This window comes from Sinohyriopsis cumingii, unplaced genomic scaffold, assembly GCF_028554795.1.
Source record: "Sinohyriopsis cumingii isolate HCF-2022 unplaced genomic scaffold, ASM2855479v2 utg001510l, whole genome shotgun sequence".
NCBI lineage: Eukaryota > Metazoa > Mollusca > Bivalvia > Unionida > Unionidae > Sinohyriopsis > Sinohyriopsis cumingii.
The window spans coordinates 2,425,172-2,445,794 of record NW_028316007.1 but is presented as its reverse complement, the minus strand read 5'-3'; the positions used below and the strand labels follow the sequence as shown (position 1 = coordinate 2,445,794).

Below are 20,623 nucleotides of genomic sequence, written 5' to 3'. Positions count from 1 at the left end.
CTAAGGAAATGCATGGAAGTTTTGACAATAATTTTTGCATCTCATATCTTTTGCAGAGTTTCATGTTTTATGCATTTCAATAACGCTTCATCTTTAAACATAAAATTACCACACAGTAAATATATATCAACATAGACAAATAATAAACCAATAATAGTTGTATTTGATTTTCTCAAACAGATATCAACATTCTATGATTGCATCAGACACAACCATTATAAGTAGTAATAATTTTATACCATTTTCTCCAAAAATAATTGTCTAGTCATATGGGAAAATTAACTTCCTAATTATAGAGCTGCATTGCTATGATGGATGGTGGGTACTACAAAAAGGGCTGCCAAAACCCCAAAACCTGTCAGGAAATGTGTGCTGGCAAAGAACATTGTTACTGTTGCACAGGAGACAAGTGCAATCATCCAGGCTTCCCACATGGTAAGTTTAACTTTTCAGGAAGTTTTATTAGCTATTTAGGAATAATAAATAAAATTATCAATACAGATCTTCTCTTGTATATATAATATTTGTACCATGCTTTTTCCAAGGATAAAACCAGGTTTCAACCTAATGAACTTTTAAAAAAAATAGATTATGCATTGATTGTGCTCTGTTTTAATTATGCAGATTAGTGTACAGGTTATAGATATAAGATACAAGAGACAGGAAATATTGTTTGTTGTTGGTAGTTGCAATTTAGTGTAGCTTATTAGCAGATTTGCTGACACAGCTACTTTAACAACACTTATCATCAGGGTTGTAGAGTTCGCCCGATGTGCCCTCTTGAGAGGAGACTTATTTGCCAGGGCTTACATCCCATGTCATTGAAGAGGATCTTGATAGTTGAGTAGAGGAGAGGCTGATGGTTGGCACTCCAAAGCAACATACTACTTTGGCTGCAACTTCAGCTGTACAGGTGGTTAGAAGGGCATGGTCTGATAATGGCTGATATTTTTAAGCTTCAGGAGCTTTGTTAAAGACTTTCAGTTTCACCGATATTCATACTTTTCAAGGGTCATTATTTAAAAAAAAAAAACATAACTTGTTGTTCTTGAAACCTTATAAAGGATATAAGATAGTTTTTTGTGGGTTTTAATGCCACTTTTCAGCACATGACAGGCTACACATGGTGGACAGTATATTTGATTGAGGAAGAACCTGAGTATACCCCAGAAAGAACCACAAACCCACAGGAAGCGAATGGCAAGCTTTCTCACATACCAAGCCAGAGACAAGAACCCATGCAGACAGAGGTTAGATATGTGAGTGATCAGTAAAGGTGAGAATCTTAGTAGACCACTTCCCCACTCCCTTGGTCCCCCCAAACAGAACAATGAGCAGTTGTAAGGATCAGTTGAGTAAATTTTCTCCTTTGCTGCAGTACATCACCACGATGTTTGTCCCTGACATATGAAATACAGTATATGAGCATGTATCTATGTCCCCTTATTGGGCTCTGAGGCTGGTGGAGAGCACAGTTGATGAAATATTTGTATTTCATGATGGGGAAAAAATTATGAAAAACCTAACCTGAATAGTAGAAGACATGGTTTTCCAAAGGACCAGGAATACTATTGGCTCAGAAAAGCAAACTGTTCAAAGGCAAGGAAATTGGCCATGGTTTCTCATTAATGAATCCAATGATGAGAACCAAAAGCTAATTAACCTGTCGCCTTCTTTGATAGCTAAAGCCAGTTAGTTCTACATCATTGCAAAAGATCACTTAATCTGCTAGTGAAACAATATTTGGAGGTACCCCATGATTAAGGTATTTACACACAGATCTGTAAGGTATTTACACACAGATTTGTAAGGTATTTACACACAGATCTGTAAGGTATTTACACACAGATCTGTAAGTTCAACTAGAATAGTCATGCATTCTAGAGATTTTGAAGGTTGCAGTGAAAGTGGGATCACAGAAAATATCAGATCTCAGAATGTCTTCTAAGAGACTAATCAAAAGTCACCATCACAGCAAGTTGATTTCCACAAACATGTGCATACTGACATTCAGCTGCACTACCTGATGTCTGTTGATCAAATGCCAGGTTCTTGAATATTCTAGATGACTGATTCATCCCATATAGACTATAATAACTTAACTATGGTCACTACAAAGATGACCACAAAAGGAAACCACAGACCAGGTCTATAGGGGCATGATGGCATGTCCTGTATGGAGAAAATCCTTGCAGGATTTAAAGGCAAACATGACCCAATAATACCTACCTTCAGGAGACCTTTTTAAATGAAATTAATGAGTTAATCTAAAAGATTTCATAACCTACAGCAACTTTTCAACAAGTACTGATAACCCTGCTGAAGGAGTGTTTATCATCGTAAATAATAAAATTCAGCCAAATTAATTTCAGTACAACATCACATTACAGGCTATAGCCATACACAACTTTTTTAGACTTAGCTCAGTTCATCTGTCTCTAAGTTCTCCAGTCAATATTAGTACCTTCAGTTCTACTTGGCAGTTTTAATAACCACCATAGGGGGCCCCAAGTGGTCAAGTGGTCTGAAGCACTCACCATTATGGATCACTGCCTTTTCACCTCTGTCTGCATGGGTTCGAGTCTCAGGTTCAGCCAGTGTGGGTATGTGAGAAAGCTTGCCAGTAGCTTCTTGTTGGTTGGTGGTTCTTTCTGGGGTTTTCCCAGGTTCTTCCTCCACCACTTTTTCTGGCTGCCATGTATAGCCTACCTTGTGCTGAAAAATTTAATTAAAACCTACAATGACAACAACCACCATACACTTCAATCTGCAAAGATATGAGTGAGAAAGAAAGAAAATAGGAGACTTGTTTCCAAACACAAATTATTGCCTTTTCCATAAAACGTCATATGCCTACCTGCATCCTGCCGCAGGATCCCCCATTTTTTTTAGATCTGCCCATCAGTAATCCATCTGTTTTACCTGACAACCTCTGTAGTAGTAACCTTTTTTGTAATAAATTTAACTAGTAATACTCCAAAATCATTTTGGCAATGTAGTGGATCCAATACCCCTATTTACAAGAGTACATAAGGATGTTTCTGGGAACACAGTACCAAAACTTTCTCAAAAATTGAATCACCAACCAGTCTATCAATTCCTAAACAAGTCATGAAATCATGGTTTGATGATGCATACAAACTTTCTCAAAAATTGAATCACCAACCAGTCTATCCAGGAGAAAATCTGAATGAAAACTGTATACTGAGCTAAAGCTTCTCATACCATTAGAGATAGTAAAAGGAAAATAGATCCTATGTCTGTATGCAGAACCGTCACTCTTCTATTAACCAGTAAGCAATGTAGCAAAAATAAAAGCAGCTATATCAAATGCTTAAGTAAGTCCGATGACGTGACACAGTCATACTAGAAATCTCAGATACATTGGCCAAAAATTTGTTGAAAAACTCCTCACACGTAAATTATTATGCAACTTCTGCCAGGTCAAGAACCTGGTAGAATAAAGGTTCCTCTAAATTTAAAATCAGCTGATGCTGAGAATTACAGTAAACCCTTCACTCCAGATAGAGTGCATGACAATATGGTATCTGTTTTCAACTGTTGACACATTTACCTGATACATTTTTCAATAGACTATGGAATATTTCCAGTAAAATTTGGGAACTGGTGACTTCTCAAAGTCTTGGCCAAAAGCAGTAGTGATACCTGCACCCAAACCTGGAAAGGACCATACCGACTCACTATAGATCTTCTTGTCTGACTTGTAGTATTTGTTAGAGATTTCATATTGAAAGAAAATGTAGTTTTCATACATTTACAATCTCAAGAGGACACATCAGTAATAACGTCTGCACATTATATGTTGATCACTTTTGTTCTGTTGGTAGACATACAATTGAATGTCAACTACAGAAAGGCTAAGTTTTCAGAAATAGGCAGATAAAAAGCAAGATTAGGTGGGTGAAATATAAAACTATGCATTTCATCAGACTGCATCAATTTCATGATGACCCCAAACTCTGTCTTGATGATTGTTGTATTTCTGTTGTGAAGGAGACCAGATTTGTAGACCTTACTTATAATTATAAAATACTTTTTCTTCCATATATTAGATACCTCAGTAATAAGAGCCAAAAAGGTTGAGATTTAATATGAATTGTGGTAAAGACAGATTGGAGTCAGATAGAAAATCTTCCTTTACTCATGCAGGTTTTTAACATGGCTATGGCTTGACTATGTACAGATCAGCTTATTTATTTTATCTGCATATGCTTGGTTCAGTACAGAGTCAGGGACTTAGAATTTGTCTGGCTGAATTTAGAACCTTCCCTTCAGAAAGCCTTCATGTTGAGGACAATGATCCATCCCATTATCTCTCATAAACCTCATTGGTTCTTTTGTGTATTGTAGTCTTTGGGTACAGATTCCAAACTTTGTATACTCAGAAACCCAATTAAATGGCACGTTTTCACATATGAATTTGTTCTCACTTGGAAACAGTAAAAAATAAAATCATTGTTGGAAATGAAATATTCCATATCCCAAAATCACCACCTTGGTTATCAAAACCTCCCATTAAAGCTACTGTACTTCATGTATATTGACATTAGACAGCATGCAAACACATATCAGTGGTAATTAGGTTAATTGACCATAAGCTATTTACCAAAACTAAGTCACTAATATGTAGATTCAAAGATTTACTAACATTCAATAATGCTAAATTATTATAGTTTATATTATCAAACAATAGCAAACAATTACCTGTCCTAACTAATGTATTAATTGTCATGTTAAGGAGAAGAGGAGCCTTATTATATCATATCATCACTAGCTTTACCTTATTGTCAGATAGATATTTCATACAGGTTTTTTAGTAACGTGAAATTAAAGCTCTTTAAATTTCATTTTCAGATAGTGGTGTTTGTGATGTCGAGACAGCTGTGTCTTGTGCTTTCAATATTACCAGTTCATTCAAGTCAGCAGAAATATATGATGTCCAGTAAGTTACTTCTGATTCAGTACTCGGTCTGGAGATCATAAAATTTAGAGTCTGAGAATGAGTTTCCACTACCAGCCAATCAAAATGAACTTTGAAAAGTAACTTCTTTTGCGATTGGTAGAAACAAATCTGAAGCTCAAACTTTCTGGACCATATGTATTATGTTTAAAAAGTGTCAGGGTGTAACCTATAGAGAAATATTTTATTTTCTTCTTAGTAACATTGGAATGTTTTTGTTGTTAATTCAAATCAGGTCTTAATTGTTTTTATCCATAAAGAATTTTACAGGAAAGGATGTTGAAGCAAGTATCATCATTAATTTCAAAATAATCATAAATTTTAAGTGTTTTTCTTCACAATATATACCATCTACATGTACCTTTTGTGTCATTTTTTGTTAATCATAATTAAAAACCAAAGCATTTACATTTTTACTTTTACCAGGTATTTGACAAGATGCCACAATAGTCTAGAATTTCTTAAATGAGAACTTTACATAGTCACCTAAAGAACCCATCTCTTTGAAAATATGGACTAGTTTTTCAGAGAATGGATAATGATTCAAAGCATAAATTTCTGCTGCCTCTTTTTCATAGTTTGAAAATCCAGTAGCAGTGCTTTTATTTTGTAAACCTTTGGTTGCCTTTATTTTTGCAATAGAAGTTTTGTTGTTGACTTTTAATAGCACTTCTAACACGATGGCTTTATCATGCCAAGAAATGCTGAGGCAGCTCACCTGGGCTGTCTTTTGAGGGTGTCAGACCCGCAACCCTTGGATTATGAGTCTGAACCTCTTCCAACTTAGTTGTCACATTCTAGAAAAACAATGTATTCATATATAATATAACTTTGTAGTACACTGGTAATTTTCATGTAATTTTTAAAGTGAAATATTTTTCATTTTGCTTTTTCTATGTAGGATCATTAAGATGTATGCTGTATGTTTAGTGGAAAAGACAGCTGGCTGTTTGAGTGAGATCACTCTCCATTTACACTATATTGGGCTTGAAATTCTACGCCTTCTAGAAATAGGTCAGTGTGTAGCAGCATATGGTGATCCTATGTGTGGTACATCAGCAGTTGTCTCCCTTGGCCATGTCATGGATAGCAGTTTCTTTACCCAAATGTCTCTCTGTGGGTAGGTGATCTCATTTTTATTATTATTAATTTGTTAAAAATAGGAGAATAATATTGAATTCACATTTATTTACTTTTTTTTGGTATGACCATATTTTGATGCTATACAAGAAAGAGGTTGAATTAGTGAAATTGATTTCCTTTTGTCAAAAAGAAAGATTAATTCTCATCATTAATCGAATATGAATTGCATTATAACAGACTTTTATTTCAAATGATGAAATGTAAAAATTGATTGCCTTTATGATACAGTATGGATGATTACTCCAAGTCCCATCTTTTTTATTGGAAGGAAAATTCTGATACCACGTCTACATTATCACCACCTTTACTAGTACCCAGCCAACTCCTGTTCTTACTTTTTCCACCCCTATTTATACTGAGTGTATTCTTGAAGACTTCAAGCCTCTACTAATTCAAATGAAATTTGTAAATAACTTTTCTTTTGTTCTTTGCTGTCTCAGGGATTTACAAATCTTAAATAAAGTCACTTGCCCAGGGCAAGCTGACTGGAAGATTGAATTTGCCCTTGGAAAATTTGAGCATGACCCAAACATAATATCACAGCATGAGCAAAAAATAAGACAATAGATGGTGTATTTTAAGCAAATTGTATTGTATTTATTGAAACTTTTGTTTCCTTTGTACCTCTGTCAGCTTCTTACAGTCATATGTTGATAGTTAATATTATATAAAAATATAAATAATACATGTAGATGAATATGAAGATTACAAAGTGTTCAAATACAGACATAGTTAGGAAGAGTAAAAGCAGACACGTACATGTATGTAGACAGATGAAGGGATAGGTAGAAAAGATCTTGGAAATAACTACATTTGAGAGAGAGAGAGACAGAGACTCATTTGTAATCATTTATATATACTTACAGCTCAAGGATTTGTGAACACTTATTTTATCCATTTGTTAAAAATTTTCATATAGTCACCTTCAAATCAGTGACATATATCCAAATATTTGAAGATACAACTTTAGACTTATTTTTGTGCACTTATTTGTTTACCAAGTACAATGTATCAAGTCTTCTGTAACTACTATGTAAACAACATATTATAAAAATGCTGCAGCCAATTTTCTAACATAATCATGCTTTGAACAATCTGCTAGGTTGTTAATGATTCAAGACAAGTGCCTTTTATTTCCAAACATACAATTGTCAAAAAAACCTCATGAGTTGTAATTTGCACAATTAACATGGTGACATCGATCAAAACTACCTTTGATAATATTGAATAACTGCCAACAACTAACTTAGAACCTGAAAGTTGGCAAATCCCTGATACATACAGATAATATGATTACATTGTAACTGATAAGTTAAAAAATATCTTTTTCCATATTTGCCAAAACTTGCTATAAATAACTAATATTTTTATTTTCACGTCTTCTGCATGAGACCTTAAAGTTGGCTACAAGATGGAAATAACTCATACAGTAGATGAAAGAAATTGTAGCCAGTGTTATGTATATTTGATTTAATTATATCTGATTTAATATATATTTATTTTAATTTCATTGTTTGTCATTGTTTGTCAGTTTTAAATTGTTTTTTTTATTGTTTTTCATTAAATGATGTAATGTAAATTTATTCACTAGAGATGATACTTTTTTCAGAAAATGATTTGACTTTGTTAGTTTATAAACACCAGGTGTTGATCTAAGTCCTGACCTTATTTTCAAAATTTGTAGCAACCATCATAAACAAGTTCTATTTTGTTTTACAATGATTGGTTATTGTCGAAGTCATAATGGGATTTCTGGTTTAAGATGTAAACAATTTTTTTTTTATTTCTTAGAGTAAAATGATTGGTTTTTATCAGGGTCACACTGGGTAAATGTGATCTGTAACAAGTACTTGCTTCTATACCCTTCAAGAAGATGATCATGTGACCCCTTGTTTACATTTTAGAAAGACCATATAACCCATGTTTTGGAGAATTAATCTCGGCAGAAGCTGGGCTGTTAAACTGTTAGTTGTATGTTGTGCTGTTTGGAGTTATTTCAGATTACTTGGTTTGGAGTTATTTCAAATTACTTGGATTCAAAAGGATTCGTTTGGTTATTTTTCTGGAAAATATGTGTGCTCATGTAATATTGTGGAACAAGGAGTTTTTTTATAAAAATTTGTTCACCTATCAGAAACTGGAGTGATAATTCTTGTTTCTACAAGGAACTGTAGACTTCAACACTACAGATTGCAGCATACGTCATTGTCTTCCATCTTGTATCCTTCTTCGGGATTCAGACTTGAAATCAGTAGAACATTTTGTTATTAGGACTACTAAAATTGTATTCTTGGATAATTGGATTATTTTGGATTTGATTCTATAAAACCGTAAGTTCATATTTTTTTACATTGTTACAGAATTTTCCAGGGAAATAAATTATTGTATTTTTTCAAAGCTTGTTGTTTTCACTCTTTCTTGTGTTACTGTTTATTCGAGCCTAAACATGTGACATAAGACCAGTATTCAGAAGATGAATGTACTGCATATAAAAGCTAAACAAATTCTGTTGATATATGTATTGTGGCAAGATCGCAGGGTTAAGAAGTTAAAGAACATGTAGAATTAGGGACTAAACATGATCCCTTGTTGGTAAATTATCTAACAAAAAGTTACTGTCTTTACTCATACAGTGACATTCAATAAAAAGTTTTGTATCTTGTATCCATCTCTCAATTTTGTGGCCTTACCTGTAGACTAATGCCTTGCAAATTTGAGCTTGAATGAACCAAATTTCAGTTTTTCCCAGGACTCAGGCAAGTTGATTTGTAAATCCCTGGCTCTCTTCTTAATTGATTAAAACACTTTCCTACTAGAAGGTCTGTTTTCTGGTCATGTTCTTCTGTTTCGTGATGAAAGGTATGCCAGTGAAACAAATGCATTTAATTTTGCAGACAGTACCATGCGTCAGTGGAAGGAGCAGTCTCTGTCAAGAGCATGGGTTTTTGTTCTGGGCAAGCAGTATCCAACCTTAAGGAGTCCTTTACACTGGCCAATATTCAAGTTGATGGAATTTGCAGTGTAGAATACATAACTGAGGAAACAGAAGTACGAAAAATATGTAATGTCACAGGGGCAATTGACCAATGCATAAACCAACATGAAGGTGTTAGAAGTGACACTGATCAATGCAGGTAAACTAATGTTATTTTTCAAATAAACACTTAAATGACATTTTATATTTCTAATTTACATTTATATCAGGACTTTTGAAACACCAATTTGCCTAAAGTGCTGAAATGCACATTTTCAGAATACCCCAGCCCGACATCAGTCTTAGGAAAATTTAGTCCTTCATTGAGTAGCATTTGATTTATATTGTGAAGTTTATCTAAAGAAAACACTAACTCAAAACAACAAAGAATTTGTAAAGACCCTTCTTGAACTTATTATAATGTGCATGCTGTAATTCACTCAACATGCAGCTGTTTCATTTGCTGCATGTCATTTATCTCTTGATATGACCGGATTCAGTTTATGACATATCTTTTTTAAATTTATATGATAGTTTTTGAGGTGTCTTTGTTGAATACATCTAACAGTTTATGAGGTGTCTTTGTTGAATACATCTAACAGTTTATGAGGTGTCTTTGTTGAATACATCTGACAGTTTATGAGGTGTCTTTGTTGAATACATTTGACAGTTTATGAGGTGTCTTTCTTGAATACATCTGACAGTTGATGAGGTGTCTTTGTTGAATACATTTGACAGTTTATGAGGTGTCTTTGTTGAATATATCTGAAAGTTTCAGTAAAACATCCCTATGATATTAGTGATATTGTTTCCTAGAGATGCACAGTATTACAGGTATACCATTTTACTGTGCTAATTTGTTTCCGGTGGTACATACTTTGGTACTTTTTCATTCTACTTGCACGCAGTAGTATCTGTCATTAAGGAAAGTACATAAAATACTGAGTAATCTTGTAGCAAATTTAATTATATTAATGGTGTTTTTCATTTTAAATGATAAAAAAAATAATTTTAAAAAAAATTATACTTTCTTTTACAAAACAATTGTATTTGTCACAAATTTATTTTCAATATTACAAATATAATTATATTTATGATCCTTTAATCACATGTTTGACACATGTCTTATATGGAAAAATGGTGGCCAATTTGAATAATGTTGTAAAAGATATTTGGGCCAAGGGCAGCTTTTGGAAAAATTTCAGATTTTGCCAAAAAGAAGTAATTTTTAGTTATTTACAAGCAGATGGTAATGTGTGAAACCACATGACTGCATTCATTTGTAAGACTGCAGATTGTCCTAGAATTGTCAAGGCGGCTCTTGTTTTCTATCTGAATATTATGAAATTCATGAGGTCCACTAAATATTTTCTCACTTGTTGTGTTCCATGTTTAAAAGATACTTACTTCCCCTCTCTGATAAATATCTTGCCAGGGTGTTGGCATCCATTTCAGAGTTTTTCTGTCCATTTTAGTAATAGCATAGCTAGTACATTATAGGCTTCATTGTCAACACATCCTATCTTTTTGAACAAGCTACTGCTCTAATACATGTTTCACAGGGTGTCGGTGTGAGTGATAATGTAAGCTTAATCATCCCACTTTAGCTATAGTTGTTAGATTACAACTTACACAGCTACTCACATACACATAGCAAAGTCATATATTATTTGCTAATATGAGGGGGCTATGATTTTCATTAGAGCTTGGATATTTTATTTTATTTCAAGATAATTATTTTTTTTTAAATGATGTAATAGGTATAATATGGTGTTATTTTATTATGAATGAGCACAAGATATTTTTTCAGTTCTTAACGTAGAATTTTTTAAATAGAAAAGTGTCAAGCCATAATGGCACAGATCATTAAATTGTTGGTCTCTAATATAATTTGGATATATCATGGTCAGTGTTTCCCTTTACCCTCATTTGCGCTTCAGAGACCCCCAAATTTTTAATTTGACCCCCAGTTTTGATATCAAAGTTTGTTTTTTACTCAGTCTGACCCCCAGTTTTGACACCAAGGAGATTTTTGACTCAGTCTTGCACCCGTAGGGGATACACTGATGGTACATATTGAAGTACACGTCTCCCTCAATAACTCGCACACAAGGGGTCCACAAACATAGACCTCACTATAAGTGAGGGCACAGGTTACCGAGGGACCGCCAAAAATTGAAACAAATCACTTTGACCTTGAGAGAACCAAGGGGGGAGTGGTGTTAGGAAATTGGGCTGTTTAATGACCGAATCCTCATTTTACAATCACATGGATACAAAATTTTAATAATGTGCTTTTCCTGATGAAGTTGTTCATTATTCTGTTTAAATAACATTTATTTTCAAAAAGGCCAACATGTGAAAGCTCTTTCAAACTAGTTTCAACAACCATCACGTGTACGTGAAACATCTGTGTATTGCATCACTTCTTGTTATTTTCTTGATGAGTTTGGTTCTCTTAGTGGTGTCTAATAGTATCCTGCCAAATCGGGAGTCCACAGAGCAGGGAACTAGATTATCTGTTGATATCCACCAAACAAGATTCTTTTTTTTTCAAAAACAAGTGACTTATATTTCCTGAGACAATCATCAACGTCAAAACTCAATTTTTGTATTGTTCAGTTAGTATAGTATTGATGTTGTGATTTCATTTGAAGTAATAATGAAACTTCTGATATTCCTTCAGAATTGCTCTGAGGACCAGTTCAGACATTTTCTGCAAGTCACTTGCCCACAATGGTCCATATCTGTAAAATCAAGCTCTTTATTTTACAAAGTATTCATTTTGCTTGGCTGCTATGTTATCTTCGATCACAGCTATGAAAGAGTCGGCTGATTTAAGGTAGTTTATGTTACATACACAATATCATTTATAAGTGTTTGATTGATCAAATAAATTCACCCGACATATGATCAAGGCCGCTAGATTTTAAGTTAATGTAGATTTTCGTGCCTTTTACCTTTTCATTTATTCCACCTCTTTTATTTGATTCAAAAGACATAATTAACATGATAATGCAAAGGAGGCCAGCTTTTAAATCAGTGCCATAACACAGCAAATACTTCCACAGGTCAGTTATCGAGACATCTTTAACACCTAATTAGGTTCTGAGAGAAATGCTCGCGGACATAGCTGTTATGGTAAATTGACACATTTTACCTTCAGTTACAAGAGGACACATTACATTTATGATGATTACACTTGAAAGGAACTAAAATGTAGAACTAGAACACAAATTTCACTTGATAAAAAAATTATTTAATTTGTATTTACTTATTAAAGTGCTGCCTCCACTTGGCATAAGTGACATTTTCATTGATCAAAATTGCCTTACATATTGTTAATTGCAGTGTACTAGGAATATTTGGAAAGAAAATGTAAAACATTGTATGACCTATTTTTATATTTAATATTTCATAGTGTTGATTCAAATTTCCAGTTCCTATCTACCATTTTCGATGATAAGACAAGTGATATAGCAAAGTTTCCATTACCAATTTTGATTGTGATTTTCTTCAAGTTCAGCAAATAGAGATCAATTTTGAGAGGCATTTTCTGGTTTGAAAAATGGTATCCACGCCTGACCCCGCATTATAAGTGGGTTTGCGAGTTATCAGGATGCAAGTTATTGAGGGAGTTGTGTATGTTCAGAAATACCGCGGTATAACATGGTGCAGAATTTTTCAGGGTACTCAGCTCTGTTGTTTCCTATTGTTATACTTATGTACATGATGAAAAATTATTACGGAAACCAGATATACTGCCAGGACAGATGCATGGGATGCTATAACCAGACATACTACCAGGACAGATGCATGGGATGCTATAACCAGACATACTGCCAGGACAGATGCATGGGATGCTATAACCAGACATACTGCCAGGACAGATGCATGGGATGCTATAACTAGACATACTGCCAGGATATATGCATGGGATGCTATAACCAGACATATTGCCAGGACAGATGCATGGGATGCTATAACCAGACATAGTGCCAGGACAGATGCATGGGATGCTATAACCAGACATACTGCCAGGATATATGCATGGGATGCTATAACCAGACATAGTGCCAGGACAGATACATGGGATTCCTTAGCCAGACATGCTGCCAGGACAGATATATGAAATTGGGATGCTATCACCAGACATACTGCCAGGACAGATGCATGGGATGCTATAACCAGACATAGTGCCAGGACAAATGCATGGGATGATATAACTAGACATACTGCCAGGACAAATGCATGGGATGCTATGAACAGACAATCTGTTAGGACAAATGCATGGGATGCTACAACTTGGCATAAGTGACATTTTCATTGATCAAAATTGCCTTACATATTGTTAATTGCAGTGTACTAGGAATGATTGGAAAGAAAATGTAAAACATTGTATGACCTATTTTTATATTTAATATTTCATAGTGTTGATTCAAATTTCCAGGTCCTATCTACCATTTTCGATGATAAGACAAGTGATATAGCAAAGTTTCCATTACCAATTTTGATTGTGATTTTCTTCAAGTTCAGCAAATAGAGATCAATTTTGAGAGGCATTTTCTGGTTTAAAAAATGGTATCCACGCCTGACTCCGCATTATAAGTGGGTTTGTGAGTTATCAGGATGCAAGTTATTGAGGGAGTTGTGTATGTTCAGAAATACCGCGGTATAACATGGTGCAGAATTTTTCAGGGTACTCAGCTCTGTTGTTTCCTATTGTTATGCTTATGTACATGATGAAAAATTATTACGGAAACCAGATATACTGCCAGGATGTATGCATGGGATGCTATAACCACACATACTACCAGGACAGATGCATGGGATGCTATAACCAGACATACTGCCAGGACAGATGCATGGGATGCTATAACCAGACATACTGCCAGGACAGATGCATGGGGTGCTATAACTAGACATACTGCCAGGATATATGCATGGGATGCTATAACCAGACATATTGCCAGGACAGATGCATGGAATGCTATAACCAGACATAGTGCCAGGACAGATGCATGGGATGCTATAACCAGACATACTGCCAGGACAGATGCATGGGATTCCTTAGCCAGACATGCTGCCAGGACAGATATATGAAATTGGGATGCTATCACCAGACATACTGCCAGGACAGATGCATGGGATGCTATAACCAGACATAGTGCCAGGACAAATGCATGGGATGATATAACTAGATATACTGCCAGGACAAATGCATGGGATGCTATGAACAGACAATCTGTTAGGACAAATGCATGGGATGCTACAACCAGAAATACTGCCAGGACAAATGCATGCGATGCTGTCACTAGACATACTGCCAGGACAAATGCATGGGATGTTATAACCAAACATTCTGCCACAACAGATGTATGGGATGTTTTAACCAGATATTCTGCCAGGACAGATACATGGGATTGGAATGCTGTGACTAGACATAGTGCCAGGACAAATGCATAGGATACTATAACCAGACATACTCACTGCCACTCACAGCCACAACAGATGCATGAAATTTTATAACCAAGTATACTGCCAGGACAGATACATGGGGTTGGAATGCTATGATCAGACATACTGCCAGGACAGATGCATGGAATGCTATAACCAGATATGCTGCCACAACAGATGCATGGGACGCTATTTACAATGTATAGAAACTATGCAGTGGCTTACAAAACGTGATACATTGTTAATGAAAAGTTCTGTTAACAAAAATGTTTTTAAAAGTTTAAGAAATTTTTATCAGCATTATCAGTAAATCAACAATGATGTGTAATTTGGGTTATAACCAAAATTCATCAACTACTATGAAAATATTGATGCATACTTTAAGAAAGTAATACTAACCAATCCATTAAGGCAAAACTGTGGAAACATATAATTTAATTGGAATGGATACATCAGGTGTCATTGTAGTCACAAGCATTGTTTTTGCGTTCACCAATTTTATAAATGTTTACAGGCAGTAAACTAAGCTGTCATATATATAAACATTGCAGCCTTAGGTACATGTAGTTACCACAGTTTTTACAGCCTTAGGTGTATGTAGTTGCCACAGTTTGTATAGCCTTAGGTACAGGTAGTTTTTGCCACAGTTTTTGCAGCTTTAGGTGTATGTAGTTGCCACAGTTTCTACAGCCTTAGGTACATGTAGTTGCCACAGATTTTATAACCTTAGGTACATGTAGTTGCCACCGTTTTTACAGCCTTAAGTATATGTAGTTGCCACAGTTTTTACAGCCTTAGGTGTATGTAGTTGCCACAGTTTTTACAGCCTTAGGTATATGTAATTGCCACAGTTTTTACAGCCTTAGGTACATGTAGTTGCCACAGTTTTTACAGCCTTAGGTGCATGTAGTTGCCACAGTTTTTACAACCTTAGATAAATTTAGTTGCCACAGTTGTTACAGCCTTAGATACATGTAGTTGCCACATTTTTTACAGCCTTAGGTACATGTAGTTGCCACATTTTTTACAGCCTTTAAGTTAGATATATGTAGTTGCCACATTTTTTACAGCCTTAGGTACATGTAGTTGCCACATTTTTTACAGCCTTTAAGTTAGATATATGTAGTTGCCACAGTTTTTACAGCCTTAGGTACATGTAGTTGCCACAGATTTTACAGCCTTAGGTACAGGTAGTTGCCACAGTTTTTACAGCCTTAGGTACAGGTAGTTGCCACAGTTTTTACAGCCTTAGGTACAGGTAGTTGCCAGAGTGTTTACAGACTTAGGTACAGGTAGTTGCCACAGTGTTTACAGCCTTAGGTACATGTAGTTGCCACAGTTTAGGAAAAGAGTGATAATAAAGTCTTACTTTGTAATAGAGGCATCGAGATCAGAATGACTGTAACTGAATGAGAGTATTTAATGACAAAATTTGTTTTCAGGTAGCAGAAATTTATATTAGAGTCCACTGTATGGTTATTCATAATTGGAGTCCATTGTATGGCTATTCATAATTTTAAGTCTGATAATCAGGGATTTTGCTTTTGGTTCTTTCATTCTTCTTAAAGTGTTTTTGATTTGCATATCCAAATAAAGTGAAGAAGTTATTTAAGATTTCAATCAGCAAAATTTATGAACCATTTCTTAGGCCTTGGAAAGAAATGGAAAGGGTCAAATACTCTGCAGATATGAGGATTTCTCAATATCTCAACATAGACTTTAATTTAGTGAAACACAAATTCCAAACTTTTAAACCTCTGCCATTTTTCATACTGATGTCCTTTATGTCATGTCATACATCCATTGTAATGCCATAAATATCATTTTCATGCCATAACTTGTAGACTGTAATGAAATGACACCAAATTGAGGATGAGGCCTTACAATAATTACAACATCAGGACTCATAAAAATAAGTTTGTATGAACATTTATGGGTCATCCTAGGTAGATCTTGTAGTTTTATTTTTGTAATAGGACACCTTTTTGTATGTATGCATGTATGTATGTATGTATGTATGTATGTATGTATGTATGTATGTGTGTGTGTGTGTGTGTGTGTATGTATGTATGTATGTATGTATGTATGTATGTATGTATGTATGTACTGTCAGTGTTATGTAAGATGTATTGTAATATCTACTACTACATGTGTTATTTGCATATCCTATCTAAATATGTTACTATTAATAACATGATGATGGATTAACAACATTATTTGATAAAATTTAACTGAATTATGGCCCTTGTTTGACTTTGCACTTTGCCTTTTATTGCATCTTATTGCTGAGGATATCTGTTTTGAATGGACACAGGTCTAGTATAACCATAAATTTAATGACTTGATGCATTTTTGTGTTGCAGTATGGACACGGTCAACGTCGTCATTCGGTGTATCAACAGCCATGTCCAGGGATGTTTGTCAGTACATCAACTTGATGTTAGATTTGCCATGTACCACTACTTATCCACGCTGACTGATCAATGTGAAATGGATTACAATGTTTCCTTGATCATGTAAGATAACACTGGTCAACAGTGAAATCATTACTGACTTGAAAAGGCCCTAATCTGTAGTATTTTGGTGTGCCGAACACGAATATAACCGTGAAAAATTTGTATTGGCTCTCATTTTGAAGATATTCATATACCTCATTTTCTATGTTTCACTGTGTAAATTTCTCCAGTAGGACTGCAGCAACATCCGGAATAATGATGTAACATTGCATAATACCATCATGCTCACATCATCCACAGTTGATTGCATCATTTTCTGATGCAATGCAATACTAATGCCATGCGGCTGCTGAAGTAAGTTGACGTCAGCAGTGTACTATACATGTGTAGGCCTATTATACTAATGCCAGGCGGCTGCTGAAGCTGACGTAAGCAGTGTACTATATAAAGCCCAATCAGATAGGTTCAGCATTTAAAATATTTTAGACGTTGTGCGAGACAGTTCAAGCTACTGTTACATAAAACTTATTATTTTATCCATTTACGTACAATAAAGAACAGTAATGCCTCGAAAGTGTGTTAATACCGCGGACAATTTTTGCTATATTTGTGGGGAAGTGACATTTGCCAACCAGAAGAAAAGTATCAATTCTCAAGTGAAGAAGGCATATCATCTTTACTTCGGATGCAAGGTTGGTGACCAAGACAAGCCTTGGGCTCCGCATATATGCTGTGCTACATGTACAACACAGCTTTCACAGTGGTTGAATTGCAAAAGGTCATCAATGCCGTTTGCAGTCCCAATGGTGTGGAGAGAGCCAAGCAACCACCTAAATGACTGTTACTTCTGCTTGGTTCCTCCTCTTTCCGGCGGAATAACGAAGCGAAAGAAGTCGAGAATAGTCTACCCAAACATTCCGTCTGCATTGAGACCAGTTCCACATGGTGAGGGACTTCCTATTCCAGAACCTCCAGCAGAATATTCTCTTGATTCATCTGACGAAGACAAAGGTGAGTCGACCTGTTCTTCTCCTGGTCCATCAGCATGCAGTGATCCAGATTTTCACTGTGGTGCATCATCAACCCCACACAGAATAACACAGGAAGAACTAAATGACCTGATTCGTGATTTGGACTTATCAAAGAACAAGGCAGAATTGCTAGGATCAAGACTCCAACAATGGAATCTTCTAGAAGAAGATGTCACAATTACTGCATATCGAAAGCGCCACCAGCAATTGGAGCCTTTCTTCAGAAAGGAAAGTAATCTGATATTCTGTTCCGATATTGAGGGCCTCATGAATGCTTTAAAAATCACTCATGACCCACAAGAATGGAGACTATTTGTGGACTCTTCGAAACTGAGTCTCAAGGCTGTGCTTTTGCACAATGGAAACATTCTTCCATCTATTCCAGTAGCGTATGCTGTCCACATGAAAGAGACATACGATAACTTAAGGCAGCTACTGAATTCCATTGAGTATAACAAGTACAGCTGGCACCTCTGTGGTGATTTGAAGGTAGTTGCCCTTTTAATGGGACTGCAGCAAGGATATACAAAATACATGTGTTTCTTATGCGAGTGGGATAGCCGAGCAAGGGAAATGTACTACATGAGGAAGGAATGGACTCACAGGCAGAATGTAGCCATTGGAGAGAAGAATATCCAACACCCAGCTCTGGTTGAGGCTCAGAAAATCTTGCTACCACCCCTTCACATCAAACTAGGTTTGATGAAGAACTTCGTGAAAGCCATTGACCGGACTTTGCCAGCATTCCGATACCTGCATGAAAAATTCCCTCGACTCAGCGAAGCAAAGATTAAAGAGGGAGTTTTTGTGGGTCCTCAGATTCGAGAGCTTTTCAAAGATGACCGGTTCAACAACTTGCTGGAAGGTGACGCGAAACAAGCATGGAATGCTTTTCGCCTAGTTTCTACAAACTTCCTCGGAAATGTTAGGGCAGAAAACTATAAGGAACTAGTAGAAGACATGTTGATGAAGTATAAGAAACTTGGCTGCAATATGTCTCTAAAGATTCACTTCCTTCATTCCCATTTGGATTTCTTTCCTAGCAACTGTGGTATTGTTAGTGATGAACACGGCGAACGTTTTCATCAAGATATCGCAACAATGGAACAAAGATACCAGGGAAAATGGTCCACTACAATGCTGGCTGACTACTGCTGGACACTCCTCAGAGATGCTCCCGAACAGCTGTACAAGAGACAGGCGAAGAAATCTAAGATGTAGTCAATGACTTGATTTTTTATAGGTAGGCTATTACAGTTGACCTTTTACTATTGGAATGCATTTCGTTATGTAAACATTAATTTCTTGCAGATTACAAAAAAACTAGAGCCAATTTTGCAATTTGACTGTCATATTCGTGTTCAGCACATAAAAATTGATAAGAATTGACTAATTTTATTTCAGTAACATGACTTTTGTAAAAATTTGTTGTCCAGTGTAATATAGACATATTACACTGTACATGTAGGACAGTTGGTCCAAGATTCCCTACATTGTGGAAATAAATTTCCCTACATGGTGGTCATATACTCATGACATGTAAGACAGGTGATCTAGGACTCCCTACATTGTGGTCAGATGCTCATGACATGTAAGACAGGTGATCTAGGACTCCCTACATTGTGGTCATATGCTCATGACATGTAAGACAGGTGATCTAGGACTCCCTACATTGTGGTCATATACTCATGACATGTAAGACAGGTTATCTAGGATTCCCTACATTGTGGTTATATGCTCATGACACATAAGACAGGTGAACTAGGATTCCCTACATTGCGGTCATATGCTCATGACATGTAAGACAGGTTATCTAGGACTCCCTACATTGTGGTCATATACTCATGACATGTAAGACAGGTGATCTAGGATTCCCTACATGGTGGTCATATACTCATGACATGTAAGACAGGTTATCTAGGATTCCCTACATTGTGGTCATATACTCATGACACATAAGACAGGTGATCTAGGATTCCCTACATTGTGGTCATATACTCATGACATGTAAGACAGGTGAACTAGGATTCCCTACATTGTGGTCATATACTCATGACACATAAGACAGGTGATCTAGGATTCCCTACATTGTGGTTATATGCTCATGACATGTAAGACAGGTGATCTAGGATTCCCTACATTGTGGTCATATGCTCATGACACATAAGACAGGTGATCTAGGATTCCCTACATTGTGGCCATATGCTCATGACACATAAGACAGGTGATCTAGGATTCCCTACATTGTGGTCATATGCTCATGACATGTAAGACAGGTGATCTAGGATTCCCTACAATGTGGTCATATACTCATGACACATAAGACAGGTGATCTAGGATTCCCTACATTGTGGTCATATACTCATGACATCTAAGACAGGTTATCTAGGACTCCCTACATTGTGGTCATATACTCATGACATGTAAGACAGGTTATCTAGGATTCCCTACATTGTGGTCATATACTCATGACATGTAAGACAGGTGATCTAGGATTCCCTACATTGTGGTCATATACTCATGACATGTAAGACAGGTGATCTAGGATTCCCTACTTTGTGGTCATATACTCATGACATGT

General features: G+C 35.8%; 1 protein-coding gene across 1 annotated transcript in view; it reads left to right on the top strand.

The window, feature by feature from the left end:
* LOC149772420 (uncharacterized) overlaps positions 1-20,623 on the top strand; it is a 135,323-nt gene that overhangs the window by 2,955 nt on the left and 111,745 nt on the right. The window contains exons 4-8 of the mRNA XM_089947855.1: positions 297-435; positions 4,876-4,963; positions 5,883-6,101; positions 9,019-9,258; positions 16,919-17,071. Coding sequence (XP_089803981.1) covers positions 297-435; positions 4,876-4,963; positions 5,883-6,101; positions 9,019-9,258; positions 16,919-17,071 — 839 coding nt within the window. The remainder of the gene's footprint in view (positions 1-296; positions 436-4,875; positions 4,964-5,882; positions 6,102-9,018; positions 9,259-16,918; positions 17,072-20,623) is intronic.